The 15,962-nt window shown below is 39.9% G+C and overlaps 1 protein-coding gene across 3 annotated transcripts in view; it reads right to left on the reverse strand.

The window, feature by feature from the left end:
• PTCH1 (patched 1) overlaps positions 1–15,962 on the reverse strand; it is a 75,342-nt gene that overhangs the window by 21,288 nt on the left and 38,092 nt on the right. For all 3 annotated transcript variants that reach the window (XM_064439594.1, XM_064439593.1, XM_064439592.1), the window contains exons 12-15: positions 15,150–15,275; positions 8,119–8,237; positions 5,717–6,116; positions 4,889–5,198 (exon numbers count right to left, since the gene is read on the reverse strand). In XM_064439594.1, the coding sequence (XP_064295664.1) occupies positions 4,889–5,198; positions 5,717–6,116; positions 8,119–8,237; positions 15,150–15,275 (955 nt within the window). The remainder of the gene's footprint in view (positions 1–4,888; positions 5,199–5,716; positions 6,117–8,118; positions 8,238–15,149; positions 15,276–15,962) is intronic.

The raw sequence follows: 15,962 nt of genomic DNA on the forward strand, positions 1-15,962 counted from the left end.
TCCAGTTTGCCTCATCAAAACCCTGGCTGAGTGCACTGAGCCACAGAGGAGGACACACACCGCTCTCATTAACTGTTTTGGGCTACTGCAGAGCACTGAGGCAATAGCTTCTACGATATAACCAGAAATTCCACTACAAGGGGGAAAAAAACCACACTCAGACTTTCAACTTCAAACAGCAACTCAGCTGCTCCTCGAGCACAGCGTGAGTGAACACGATTTTGTCAATTTGTTCCATCTGTTCAACTTGTGCAGCTAATACAAGTCGTGGGATCTGCTGCCAGCACATGTAAAGATCACAGCCAACACCTATTCACTCTCAACTGTTATTTTCCTCTTTGCCACCCTTCAAGGGGGAGGGAATACCTCACAGCACAAATTTGGATCAGATTTAGTACAGGAAGCCACAGCCCAGTACAAGGAGGCTCTGTGCAAGCAGATGACAAACCGCATGTCCAGGGAAGGGAAGGAAAAGGCCGGGGGAGTGGCGGTGGAGGAAATCACCAACCCACCTTGCAGCTGTGCTGAGGAGCCGTAATGAAAACCATCATTACAGAGCGGATAGGTTAGCTACAGCTGTGTGGAGATAAGAGTGCTGGAAGAGAAAACACACACGGCCAACACCACCCCAGGGCTAGAGTACCCACTCCCATTTATAAACTCATCCCCCCTCCCTTAGAAAACTACCTCCCACATCGCCCTGCCAAATCGTACCCACTCATGAAGCCAACAGGGTAAGAACCCAGTGATGAAAGAAGCCTGACAGATATCTGCACACAGCCCTCCAGCACCTGCCCAGGAGGAGGACAATTTGCCATCAGGTTTTCTGGCAACACCAGAGGAATTCCAGGGCCCTTTAAAAAAGCCTTGTTTGCCGGTGCCTTTGGAGAAGGGAAAACATTGCCTAGGACATGCAAAAATACCAAGCTGTCCTTCCTGTGCCAAGCTCAGCTCCACGTCAGCCTCTCTGAAAGTGGTCAGGTGAGAGCACTTATGCTATCGTACCAGTCATGTGAAAGATGACTTTGGGAAGCTAAGAGAAGGCTGTCAAAAAAGCACATGGGAAAGAAGACAACCACCAAAACCCAGGTTAACTTACAGTGAAAATGGCTCCCTTCAGCCGGAGGAGCACACAAATTGCTGTGATAGCCAGCTTTCAGACTAACATCCAACCCCTGTCAGGGGGCTCCACAGACACACAATACCAAGTATATCCATTGGCACATGACATGACCAATTTGTGATTGGAAGGTATGTCGAAAAAGGGCATGTATATTTAACATTACTGCAGCGGATGGAAACTCAGCTCTCTCGCATCTGCCCCCCCTCCCCTGTTCTCACAAGTTTGGTCACCCTTCAAACACTAGTCCCTTTTATATCTTTATTCCTCAGCTGCCTTAACCACTTTATGGTCTGGGTTATTTTACTACTGACCTTGCTAAAAGTGAAAGTCTGCAGAAAGAATACTAAGAAACCACTATCAGTTGTGCTTAATTTCTAAAGAATTAAAAAATTTCAGCAATTAAAATTTCCCATATCACTGTGAAATTAATAGCAAGGTTGCTGCTTTCAAAGCAAACAGTACTTCTGTTATAAACTGTTCATACCAATGATTTTAAAAGATATTTATTCTTTTATAAATGGAATTAATGAAATGTTTCTGGGCAGAATTGTAAAAGTAACTTGTTGACCTCTTTCTGCAGAAAAGTTATAACAAATAAGGGAATTTAAAAAAATCTTATATATGGGATTTTTTCATATCAGCGATCAATTTTGCTTAATACTTCAGAAGAAAGTGAAATCCTCCAAAATTATGTGGGATATGCAGGAATGAGGGTGAGGAAGGAATTCCTTCCGACTCATGTGAACAGCTGGCACCATGAAACATCAGGTAAGATTACCCTTTGCAAAAACAAGCCTAATTAAAAGCCATCAGGGAATACAAGCTACCTCATTTACATTCAGTCACTTACAAAAATAATGTTCATATTTCCAGTTTAAATGAATGACTAGTGTTAACTCTTCTTCTGTTGCGTTTTCAGTAAATGTGCTAACATGGTATGATACCAGAAAGGAAGATAAAAGGCAACCTCTGAAAAAAGAAGTACCATAAGCTGAAGGCACTCCTACACTGCTAGTAAACGAGGAGAAACATATGGCTAAGACCAAGGATGCCTTCTTGATAAAAAAATGCTTTTGTTCAGATACTGTTGCTTCACTCATTCTGCTGGACAAACGTGTGTGTGCCAGAAGGCCACCTTGAGCCATTAATCTCTAGCACTGAATTCCCAGCCAAGTTGGCAGGAATTAGCCATGAAGTTAAAAGTTTCCCCTACTTTGATTATCCTGCCTCTCCAGCACGTAAAAATGCACCAGCAGAACTGTTCACACATCACACAGGGTCCTCCCTGAATCCAGCCTAAAACTGCACCTTGTTCTTAAATCTGTTTTCACCTTCCCTCCCCTTCACTCCTTCAGCATCAGCCCCCATTGGTAACAATCAGGTATTATTCTGTTTATTAGTGTCTGCAGCTTGAGGTAATTCCCTAACTATGACAGGTGTGGCAACTTTTTAGCATCCCAGTTTAGTTCCCTCGTTACACCAATGCCCTGTACCATTTTAAAACATAACTTCTTTCTATTGATACATCTCAATATCCTTCTTATTTACAGCTCTGTGAATGCAGCATCACACTCTGCAAAGACAGGCCTGCGCCTTTACAAAGCAGCTGGTTTGTATTAATTGTGCCCCTCTTGGGGAAGGTGGGGAGGAAGGGTAAGGACACAGGCCTAATCTCTAATTAGAAATCATAATAATTAATTCTAAAGCTATGGGTTATCAACAGGCCAAGCAATGCACCTTCAATCAGAGGGCTGCCACATCCAGTTGAACCACTACAAGACGCTGCTTCCTGGGAGTATCCCTGACCGTTTCAGTATAACGTTTCATCTCTGTGCACCCCATCAGTCTACCCAGGGTACCAGGAATACTCACAGCTCCTCCAGTTGAAGAAAAGTGGAGGACAATGAAGGAAAGGCAAGCAGGCTAATGTGGGCTGGAAGGGAAATGTAACTAGGGGGAATAGGAAGAGAATAGGAACACCCCTAAGAGAAGAGCAGACCTGGAAAGGCCACATATGAGCATGGACGTATAGCACAGAGGATGTGCAGGCCCTTGGCATTGGGCCAGGGCCACACAAAACAGTCCTTAGCACAAGATGATGATTACAAAGAGGACAGGGAGGCATCCCAAGTGGAAGAGGTTCAGGAAAGTATGTGGTGGGCCTGAGAGGGGGGGAATGGGAATGCGAGTGCCCCTGGGAGCAGCACCAAGCAGGCTAGCTTCCAGTGTTTCACTCCTGAGAAGCCAGCAAGGGAGCAGATCCAAGGGCACCTCTTCCCGACTTCATCACTGGCAGACTGTACTGAGGTTCAGCACTAACATGTGAGATCCTGAACATGATCTCAGATTTCCGTCTCCCTCACAGGTTTGGGAGCAGGTGGCAGGGGGGACACCAGACACATTTTCTCCTACTGTTTTGGAACAACAAAAAATGCCCACAAAAGAAATAAAATAAGCAGCAGAATTACAAGAGCATTTGGAAAAGCATGTAGAGAAAGATGTATAGTAAGGTTCCAACCCAGCAAAACATAACCTATGTTGATTTTTCTTCCTGCCAGTAATACCTTGCCTTACAGCTCAATATGCTTATGTGAGCAAAATATTCTAAGTAAAACTTCCAGAAAGTAGACCATAATGCATGGATCCAATATATTTTAAAACCATTAAAAAACAAAGCTAGTAGCTGAAACACTGCTTTGCATGATTTATCAGTGCATTAAACAACAGGGAGCTTGATCATTTTGTTCAGATGCATCACTTAGATGCATCTGCATTCCTAGTATCGCCCAATATATTTTCGGAAGGAATAAAATACCCCAAATAATGGCAGTTACCTGCATGTTCTCTAAGAAACATTGGCTGCACTGGTTGTCTGTAAACAGTTACGGTTAAAATTTGCAGTCTCACTAGGTCAGCACAATTTACTTTTCTGTTGACAAAAGCTTTCTGGAGATTCTCCCAGAGGTAGACATAGGTAGGACAGAAGTACTCCTGGGCAGAATACATTTGCTCACAGCAGAGAGCTGTTAAATTTGCTGAGATGTAACAGTACTCTTTATTTTAAATACAAAACAGTTATTTTACTCAACATGTGCAATTATAATATCTTTAATAAGCTGACTTCAATACAATTATCGTCATAATACCTGAAAGGCCATGCCTTCTCTTGCCTCCTTCCACCCCCTTACAATTAATTCAGCACAGAAAAAGCAGCACCATAGAAAGTGAGGATACTTGACTGGAAATCTACAATGTATAGTAAGTTCCCAATCCAATAAAACGCATAAGGCACACTGAATTTTCTTCATGCCAGCAGTCCCAGCTAAAGCCAACAGGATCACTCATGTGGTGAAAGTTAAGCCTGTGCCAAAACACATCGCTGGATGGGGACTTTTCATTTACTGTTCTCAAAACACTCAGTAAACATTTATTTTCCCAAGACAGCGGGCCATATTTGGCCATTAATTATAAAGCTGAATTCCTCATTAGCTGCTTGGAAATTAATGGTACGAGATGGTCTCTCATGGATATGATCTCTTAAAGCTTCATAACTGTCTTACCAGGGAGTAAACTTAGCCCCAAAAATTGAAGTGACCTGTTGGAGAAACAGCGAGTCAATGTGCAAGTTTGGAGGAGCACCTAGGCGTTCTCCATCCTGCTCACGGTCTTTAACTGTGTGACTGAATTCAAAGAGGCGAGCACTACTAGCGTGAACAAGTCGTTACTACTGTAGAATTAAGAAACGTTCATGCAACTCTCTCTTACCTTGTAGCCAGTCCCGAAAGTAGTGCAACCACATTTTGGGCAGCTGCCTATCCTCTTCCAACAAAACATATGTCACATTGCTGAAACTTCTGTGAAGTTCATAAAGTAAGTGCTGGACATTTGGATAGTCTGCTTTCTGTGTCACAATATACATGTTGTAGAATGAAAAGTACTTGAACTGTGCGGCAATAAAGTCATATTCCCGTGTTTCCCGTGGTACAATGTCTGTGAGATCTAGTCCATCTCTCACCCGGGTAGTTCCATAAAGGCTGAGCCCAAGTAAACCCAGAAAAAGAAAAATAACCACAATCTGCAACAGAAAATAGAACTGCATTTGGTTTTATGTTTCTAAAGAAGCTAACAATTCATAATGGCACAGTACAAAGCCAGGCTCAAAATTAACACCCATCAGTCTACTTTTAAAGCTTTTTTTTTCTTTTTTCGTGCATATACACACTACAAGGCTAAGCTAATTTGTGTTTTATTGAAGGGACTTGGCATCATAGATGAGAGATTTATATCATAATAAAGTTTAGAAGTGGCTTTAGGTTCACTATTCACAAGCTTATGTTACTGGAAGTCACGAAAACCCTCACTCGTAACTTATTTAAAACTTATTTGAAAAGTATGTATCTACAAGAGACAGCACTACAGCACTCACAAGATAAAAACTTTTAAAGTAGGAAATGAGCTGTAAAATTATCAAGAATTGTTATTCCAAAATAATTCTATTTATTCCTTGTATTTAATACCACTGCCAGAATAACTTTATTACTGGGCAAGGCAGAAGTCTATTTCTGAAAAACAGGTAAATAGTTCCCTGATTACCTTAGCTTTTGGTTTTAGGAGGAACGGAGCATAATGCTTTTCTGCAAAAGACGAGAGTGTCCACTTCGTACAGGGCGGCTCAAGGCAATGCATACTAGAATCTGAGAATTGGGAAAGCAAATCCCTCGTCGAGCTTGTGCTTTCTGGGCTCTGGCAGCTAAGATTATCTTGCGTCACTGTCACTGGCTGCACAGATATTTCTGAGCGAGGCTCTGCTGTGGTGTAGTACACCTGCGTATGAGGATCATATTCTGTGCGCAACTGCACTGTAGACTGCATTGTAATCTGAGTTTCATGTGCAAAACTGTGACTGCTGTACGGGGGTGGAGGACTGTAGCAAGTATTGTCGTTTTCTGCATACACTTGAGGCTCAATCTGAATCACTCTAGTGACACACGGACTGTAAGAAAGGAGAAAAACATCTGTTTGCATTTAGATGGACCTTTTTTTTACTCAGACTAGATAGGATAACCTACTTATACCTGAGACTGCTTCTATTACTATTAGGAGGTTTATATCAATTAAGTGTAATGCTTTGATGTGAATTTTATTCTGCACCTTTAGGAAACGTTTCTCAGACATGGTTCAAAGTACAGCCTTCTGAGAATATGTGCACGTTTCTTGTGCTGAGGAAAGAAGGAACCAGCATCTGTCTGAAGACGCTGACATCTACCCACACCACTCCACTAACTACACATGCTAATCAGCTCAATAAACAGGTAGTTGCACACAGTCTGAATGCACAATATGTGTGTGAGTTTGCATCTACGTGCCCATGCTGAGAATTAAGCTATTTAGATCAAAACGTAAACACATAACATACTGAGTTCTTCTGTTTAGAACTACTGAAGTAACTGTTAAATAATATTTGGGCCTTCTGGACAAGATCTCAGACTTCTGGGAGATGGGTGGGAACCACTTGCCATACACTGACTGTTTTAAAAATTAAGTAAACATATGCAAGGATTAATTCCCAGGAAGATGGGCAACATGAAGAGACAAAATTACAGAAGTAATTGAAGCATTTCTTTTATTTTAGTCTACTCAAGACCCTACAAGATACCCAGTTCATATAAAAAAAATCCAAAATTATCAGAGACAAACCTCTTCCTGTAAATGAGAAATGATAAACTGATGATAGAAAACAGTATCTGAGATTTTTCACCAAGTGGACAAATCCTACCCAACCATGAGGAATTCAGAATGTTGCCTACCTAAACAAAGCAAGATCTCATTAACTGCATTTCCTTATATGTAAATGGGCCCGCCTTCTGATACACATTTCGTGCAACTTTAGACGAGGGAATAAATGGAAGGTCCGATCGCCCTGTAATTCTGAGAATCAGGCCTTCAAAATTAAAGCACATTAGACCATCATGACTGAATCAGAAATAGAAAGTAGGAGTCCTGCCTTGGGATCAACTCCCTGTTCTAACCACTCTCTCAAAAACAAATTTAGGAAAGTGCTCTCTCTCTTTGCTATTAAAATGTCAAAATATGTCAGCTCCTAGGTGGGTGTGAAAGGCTAAGATGACACAAGGTGGATTCTCTACATCCCGGTTATGGTAGTAAGAGTACATGTGTAGAAATGTAGCTGATCCTCTTCATTGCAGGCAAAAGCAAAAACCAAGGTAGAAAACATGCTTACATTCTAAGCAATGGCTCCACTGATGACAGCAGACTCCTCCTAGCCCCACTCTTCCCTCAGAGCTGGCCCTGTATCAGGTAAGAGTCTGTGTATACACTCTTTAGAATGACAGTATTACCATTCTAAATTACTACTGCAGCCATAACAAGCTATCAAGCATTATCCTGTAGCAGTACTGATCATCTTGTGTTCCTTCTAGTGCTATGAAAAACTCTGCTAAGGGGAAGTAATTTTACAGCTTATACTTTATGTTTATGTATTTAAGGTTAAAGGCACAAAAAGCATAAAAAATAGCACATAATGACTAACTGTAAGTAAGGCTTCTCAGTACCCTGAGTTATGTACAGTCTTCCAATATACCCAATACTAGCACTGGACACCTTGCAGTACCTCAGAACATTCTAAAAATGCTTGAAGATATTCCTAAAGCATGAATCTTTTATTTGCTTTCAAAAACGTGCCCTCCCACAGTCAAAATGAACATACACAGTAATGAAGGGAAGAGCGTATGTGTGTGCGTGTAAGAGAGAGACAGAGATATAAAACATGTCTATCTGTGTCTGTCTGTATAACTTTTCCCTGCAGTCAGGTAAAAAACAAGGTAGCAAACATAAGTCAGTCACTACCAATGAAATCGTAACAATAACATACTGATGCCGCTGCAATGAAGAACTCCCACTCCTGACAAGGAATGGTAGCATTCATTGGTGACCACAAAAAGGACACACCTCATACATCAGTCATGCATTCTCACCTTGTAAAACAGCAGAATATATCCAGTCTCCTGTCTTCCCGACGATAAAGGTCCATGCTCAAGATAGCAGGAAAAATCAGCAGAACCATAGCAAAGTTGAATACCACCACAACTGCTGCCTAGAGATCAATCATAGGAGAAGTGATGTCGTTACTAAGCTTCATGTAGGGCATCAGCTTTACACTTCCTTTCAATTCTCATCCATTCACCCGTTTATCATGTCAACCTGACAGATGCTTTCAAGCTTTTCCCTGAGGAAACTGGGAGATACACTTTTATGTTCCCACTTCATTATGGTAAGCCTACCATAGTTCATGAATTTCTTTTAATAATACACTTCATATTATTCTAATACGTCTGTGCCTTGAGATATGTTGATGATTTTTTAAGTGGAAAACCACAGTCAACAGATCATATTTTTGCATGAGATTGTGCCATATTTACAGTCTCACAGTAAAAAAAGAAAGAAGCAAAAGCAGACCTGGAACTAGAGCTGAAGTTCTCATGTTTCAGGGATCTGAAGTAATTTAGGCATCACAGGAACATTAAAGCACATCATTAAATCAGAAATTAAAGAATGTTTGAAGTAAATTTTGATGAGATTGCTCTATTTAGTAAAATATTATGCACTTGATATACTTAAAAGTCTAGCCAAAAAGAGCAACATTTTGGGTTTATCAGGGACTATTTTTAAAGGAGAACCAAAATCAACCCAATACGACATAATAAATCTATGTATTAATATGCTTGTGTTTAACAGAACTTGATTAATGAGCCAATCTACCAAAATGAGTCTTAAATTGGAACAAGAATACTTGGTTTAATTTGTAGTGAACACTACGTAATGAAAAAACCAACCTCCCCGCCCACCCCTTTTCAAACCGTACTTCAAACCCTTTCCCACACAGAGATTCCCAGAGAATCTCCATAAACATATGTGGTGCAGCATCTATCATTATTATTAATAGCATTTATTTGTGATGCAGAATTGTTAGGAGCGCTAGTCATCACAAAGGGAAAGCCTGGGCACAGATGGGACTGGAAGATAGTTATAAGAGTAGGAGAGAATCTGGGAAAAAATGGTTGAGCCATTAATAGGTAAAAAAAACCCCTTGAAAACCTTATATTTTACCCATTAGATAAGCAGTAGCCATCTCAATCGTAGCTCAGTTTCACCTTAAGGAAATCATATAAACTATTAAGTGCCTCCACCTTTAACTTCTGAAATAACAACCGCTTGGGTTAAAACAGTCATAAAAAAGAACAAAAGTTGGGCTACAAAAGTAAAGCTTCTGACCTATAACTAGGCCCTCATTTTTACAAAATAAACAAATGGTTGCTTTTCATGCTGAAAAATCAGGCCTCAAAACTGGTACCTCAAAAGATGTGATATCCAAAATCCATGTTTTAAAAGTTCTTGACTTACATGGAAAATAAATAATATAAATTGTCTGAATAATTCAATTTTTATTTTTGTGTCTCTTTATCTGTGAAAATCAAAGTCCTAACACATTGAATGATTTTTAGTGTTTTGAAGCTGTCAACATATAATAAAAGAACTAGATATTGTTTTTACTTTTCTGAGAATGACAGGATCAACTAGTTATGTAAATATTTTCCAGTCATTTCAATCATAAATATATAGTATACAAAAGTGGGTTTTATTTATGTTTCTCTTTTGTTGTCTCCAGCCTGCTTGAAGTAACATTTTGATCCTGCTGGTTGTCTGTAGACTTAACTACTGAAACAGAATTTACCTAGTACTTACAGCCAAATTAGTATTTATCCATCTTGGAGAGAAAAGATCCAATAACTATTTCATGATTTATAAATATCCACACGGAAAGGTATGTAAGGTCAGAGCCAAGACTTTAAAATTAAGTGATTTCCTTTTGATCCTCTCTAGAATTAATTGAATCTGTCAGAAAAACAAATGGCTGCTGTTGCAAGCAAGGTGTTTGTTGGATCTAGTTCATACAACTGCTTTCTTTATTGCTGCTAAACCAGAGAAGGTTGAATGATCCATATAACATGAATGATTAGTTGTGTCCAACCAAGATCTTCTATCAAGGATCAGCTAAGATTTATTGAGATTTGGAAAAAACAGCTGAGGCCTGGCTCAATAATTTTTACTCCTCCCACCGTGGCTGAAACACTAACCTAAGTCCTCTGTTCCTGGTCCGTAAATTGCAAATATTTCATGCCTTATCAGTTCCCTTTGTAGACCCCAACATCCTTGATTCTCAAATGCTGCTAAACCTGAAAACTAATACTTAAGTGTACGGTAGAGATGCCATTAAAGTTAGTTATATTCACACTTGATTTTTTTAAGAAGCATCAAAACTAATCCAACAACACATAGCAACTCTGCTAATAAACCTGTTAATAAACATGTCATCGCTTTTTAGAACTAGATTTTCTGTTGTGCCATCCCAGAGTTGATGTACTAACCCTGCGAGTAAAATATTTTTAAGCAATCATCTCTGCTCTGATTTGTACTTAAGTAGACTCCTAGTGCTCCCCCTCACCTACTTCCCCAGAATTTCAAGGATGTAACAGTTCTCAGTTTTCACAAATACAAAAAAAGATTGTTCTTGTATAAATTCTAATTTGATGTACTATCAAAAAACACCCTGTGACTTGATAAGTAGAGGGGAGGAAGAATTGTTGAGGTGTGACTCAAACTCCGTCCTGATGCATCAGCCACTGCTTCCCTTCTGAATACCGTTTAGACATCTGGTGGCTGGGAATGGGAATGTATGAGAAATGCAATCACGGCAATACCCACAATCCGTAACAACTACATTGACTGGAAAAGCACCAACAAAAATCTGTGGTAGCAGAGCTTCCAGATACAGGCAATCTGTTAGCAGCACCTGAGCTGAGAGCATGCTTAGGATTTTTGGGGACAGGGCACCTTCTATCACTCCTTCAGAGATGAATGGCCACATGGGGGAGGAAAAGGCCTCAGACCTTTTCCTTGAGAAAACAACAAAGGTAAGATTAGTCCTAGAAGGGGTAAAATGAGGCCTACTGAAGGGTGTAGAATGAAAGCATTCAGTGAAATGAGATCAGAGAGTAGTAAAAAAATTCCATTAATCAGAAAAAAAATGTTGGTCACTTTCTGAGAACCATGCTCTGCTTTTTGCATCTTTTCATAATGCACAGCCTAAAAATATTATTGCTGCTGCAACTGTTAACAGAGACAGAAGAATGGCAGTCTGTGCTGGAGGCAGCAAGGGAGACGCGAGCCAGGCTGGTAGGCTGGGGCCCCACTAAAGGTATGTGCTGCTATGTGCCATTCCTGGCAGCCCACCCAAGGAGAACGGGTGTGCTGTATAGCCAGAGGTGATGAACAGACGAGGTGGTCTGTCAGGGAAACTTCCACCCTACTGCTCCTATCTGCAACTCCCTCCTGACAGCGTGCAGACTTGGGTCCCCCCCCTTGCCCCCTACTCTTCCCTTAGGCTTTAAATTTCCTAGTTAAATTCTCATGTCAGGAGCAGGGAAAGGTAAATGATGTGGGTAAAAGGAGGGGGACAAACCATTCCAGCAGAGTAAGATAACTGAATGAGCTTTAAAACTCAGGTTCTTCCTCTCCACAAATCTGCCACCATCACCTGGTAATGCACTTTTACATTTAGGAAAAAAAAAACTGTCACTCTTATGGTGAGGGAAAAAGCTCCTGCTACGACTGACTGGGAAAAGTTCCACCCCTGCTCATTAGTGAATCCACACCACTCCTCTGCTGTTAGGGGAGGAAGTTTCTGGTGTAAGCAAGAAGAGGTAGATGAATTTTTGTGAAGCTGTACCTTCTCTTTTCTTGGAAGAATTTATTCCATAATGGTGTCTGAATAGTCTGAGGAAAGAGTTCAGCTGCCTTGCCTTCCCTCACTTATACTCAAAACAAAGGGCAATGTTTAAGACATTTCTACTGCAAACTTCAAAAACTTTCAGTGGATTTCTTTGATAACCTCCCCTCTACCACAACTTTAAGAAATTAAACACATCTGAAAACTCAGGACCTACTCCTTCAAAGTCCTGAGCATTCTTAGAGGTGATTCTTGTGACTGAGTGTCTGGGACATGTTCAGCATCCCAAAGCCCTAGAACTGCTTAAATAATGGGCTAACAATATCGACTTATGAAGAAAATTAAAGCACTGAAAAAGCTAAAACAGTTCCTGTTCTGCATAATGGAATTGATTTTTAAAATCTCACTTTCAAAATGACTGCTTTCCTTTTTTTAAAACTCGTTGAGAGCTAACCCTAGCAAACTTCTAAGACAGCATCAGGCTTGCAGCGTTTGAGTTCCATGAAGTAAATGAACAACGCAGAGGTATCAATGAACTGCTTTAGCTGGCAGAACAGAAGAGAAGCTGAGAAAAAAAGAAAGTGTTGATATGCAAAATATGAGTTTCTAACTAAAAGTTGGGCTTGCAGTTGCAGGAAACCATTTATTCTTCCTCAGTAGCTGGGTTATCTTACAGATAGTGGGCCTCAAAAGTTACGGAAACTTTGACAATTATCTTGCAATGTCGAAAGAAAAGTGAATGAAGAGCAAAACAAGGTCAAGAGCAATCACTTTTTTAAGCCCGTCTGTTAAAAATTCACTATCTAGACAAGAAGTCTGTGGAAAGTAAATGCAGTGTTTCATTGCTTTCTAAGTCTTGCTAGGAAGCTGTCAAAGACTGCAAGGACTTCTTGTTTAAACAAGCCTGAGTAAGAGGGAGAGGAAGAAGACTGTAAATAAAGAAAACCATATATAAACACAGACCACCCACCAAAATCTGCCATGATTCTGAATGTTGTGATTAATGTATCACCTGATTTTGATTTTACTTGGTGAAACTAGGCAAAGCAAGTAATAGATGTTCTTTTTTAACAACGAAGGATATTATTTTAGTGGTTCCTAACATATCAGTTATATACATTGCTCTAGCACCAATAAATCCTCATTACAGGTCTCCAGCTGCCCTTTTTTTGCACATTTTCCCATCTCTTATATACATGCAAGGTGTTCCTATGTGCAAGCAAAGACAAATTACAGATGCACATGAGAAAAGATTGAGCAACTCAAACTTTAATTTCTAGACACCCAAATGTTCCTACACATAGATACCATATTAATCACTGCCTTAAAAAGGACTTTGATCATGATGTTTTTATTTTGAATAATATCAACATGTTCATACATTAGTATGTTGAAATTACACTGGAAACTTGATTTGTCGTTTGGCTATGCAGACTTCATTTTCTGAACTTCCAGTCACTCAGCCTGCAGTGTGGCAGCAGGCAAAAAGCAAAGACTTTAGGAAAGGTGTATTTAACTTGTACTCAGATTACAGTAACAATTACAGCTGTTGTCTCCACATATGTTCCAAAGGTAACCTGTCATGTTCTGATGTGGAGAGTGAGAACAGAGAAAGGCTGAGCAAAATTTCATCAGATAAGAATTCATTTTGGTGGCTGCCACTCAACAGCTTCACAGTGTGATTAGGACAAAACGGACCATCCCTGTTGCATACTTCTTAGGAGATGCATTTAGACTGAAATAACTTCTGTAAAGCACAGGTACTACTACTGCAAAGCAAGCCTTCTCCTCTGACTCCTGTGGAGATCTCCAGTATCCTATTAGCTGCTTAAGGTAAATGTTGAATATTTGAAATTGGGCCACAGATTTAGGAGACATAAATGACTTCTTCCAACAGAAGAAGTGTTACGCTTCAAAAAAATATTTCAAACATTGACACAGATCTTTGCCATAAAATAATTCACTATCACACCACCTGGAAGAAGAGACATCTACGTTTTGGCAAATGAACAGAGCTAAATGCTGCTAACCATTCAGGACTAAGGATCTGGTCTTAGTTGCCACAGATATTTCCTAGACAATGCAGAAAGCCAATAAGGCCTTTACTTTCTTTATTATTCACTACCAAATTGCTATTGAAACTGAAATGGTAAACAGATTATTAATGCTCATTGGTAATGAGCATGTAATCACTGTAATCACAAACAGTTTACCATTTTACAGCTTAATGCAGGCATACTTAAATCTCTGAAAACAGCAATAATTGCCACACGCATTAAGAAAAAATGCAGCCCTTGCTTCCCCTGGGTAGCCAAGGGCTCAAGGAGAATGAAAAATGATTGGTGAACCAGGCTACAGCAGAAGAAAAATAACTACTGAAAAAGTATAATTTGCCTGCTTTGTACTAAGGTCACACAGTGCTATAAATTGCTTGTGTATTAAAGCAGTGTTGGGAGAAATTCTGAAAGCTTTCTGCGAAGAGCCCTTGCTTTTATAAGAAAGCTTTCTCCAGCATCCTTACATTTCATAATCCTGAAGCTATATTATCACAAACAAATACAAGAAGACAAAGAGTGAAAGGGAGAGAATGCAATACATGGTTCAGCACATAAAATTCACATTTTCTCTCAAAGCAGTTGGAACGTAAAATTCTTGACGTTTTCTCCAAGTTTGCTGCAATTACATTGCAAGCAAGGCAGTACTAACTGCTGCAATAATTAATATGGCAAATGCATATTTGCTGCTGTCATTGCACTTTGGTTACAGTTTTTAAGAGCAGCAAATTGGACAAACGTGAATGAAAGCATTAAATTCCTACTTAGGAAATTCCTACTTAGGAATACACACTACAGCACAGTCTACTCCTCTTGACTCAAGATGCAGATCTTTCTGGAGACTTGTTTCTGCTTAGTTGCATACATCTTGGGTTTTGCACTCAACCCAGCTGTGATGGGGCAGGATACTCTTTCACCTGCTAACAGGATGCTCTTTCACCTGCTAACAGGATGCAAGAGCCTCCAAGGCATGAGAAACGGGAGGAGCAGAATCAATGGCACAGCAGCAGTTCTTATCACCCAGATCTATGATAAACAGTGATCACACTCTGGTTCAGCAAACTGAACAGAACAAAGACTTTAACACTACCACTAACAGGTATCATTACTGGCCTTCCACGATGGGACCGTGCATACAAGCTAACAAAATGGCATATGAACTTACTTGGAGTGAAAATGCTCGTAAAGCAGGAATAGGGATTAAGGCAGCCATAAAGAAAGCAGTAACATTGCTGATAGATGTAAGAGCTACGCTTGCTCCTGTTCGCTTCAAACATTCACCTGTTCTGTCCTGCAAAACAAATGATGTATCTTAAAAGTCAAGTGAACAAGGTGATGTGCTGTAAACAACGTCCTGTCATCCTACAGATAAAACACATTAACAGTGAAAAATTATTACAGTGAAATTCTGAATACAAGTGCACATCTGACAGTATGTGAGAATAAACAATATACGAAGTACACTGTTCAGGAGACAAGCAGAAAAGCAGACAACACATGCACTGCTCCTGTTTTTTATGGGTAGAAAATGTTATCAAAGCCAATTCTAGCTTCGCAACACAAAACTACGTGGGTACTGACATTATATCAAACACATCTGTAATTAAGTAGGATGCATTTTCTACCAGTGGAGTCACTTGACGTTTTAATTTTTCAGACAAGATAAGCATTTTTTAACAGCATAGAGGCATAACATAGCTACGCATCTTGAATAGGTATGTAATAGAACAAAAAAAACCAACTGAAAACCCAGGGACCACACACAAAAAAACTGCAGAGAAGTCAAGATAAACACGACCCCTTCACAACCCAACAGGCTATTCTGAAGCATATGGAGGTTATAGTAGAGTGAGGTTGTAGTGACTGCATGCCAAACCAGCTGGAAAGAGCACATGGAAGACATTGCTCGTAGAAAACAGAATGGGCAAATATGCATTGCTTTTAAATGGTTTGTATTTTCGATATGAAACTCAGGACT

Source organism: Phalacrocorax carbo, chromosome Z (genome assembly GCF_963921805.1).
Source record: "Phalacrocorax carbo chromosome Z, bPhaCar2.1, whole genome shotgun sequence".
Classification (NCBI taxonomy): domain Eukaryota; kingdom Metazoa; phylum Chordata; class Aves; order Suliformes; family Phalacrocoracidae; genus Phalacrocorax; species Phalacrocorax carbo.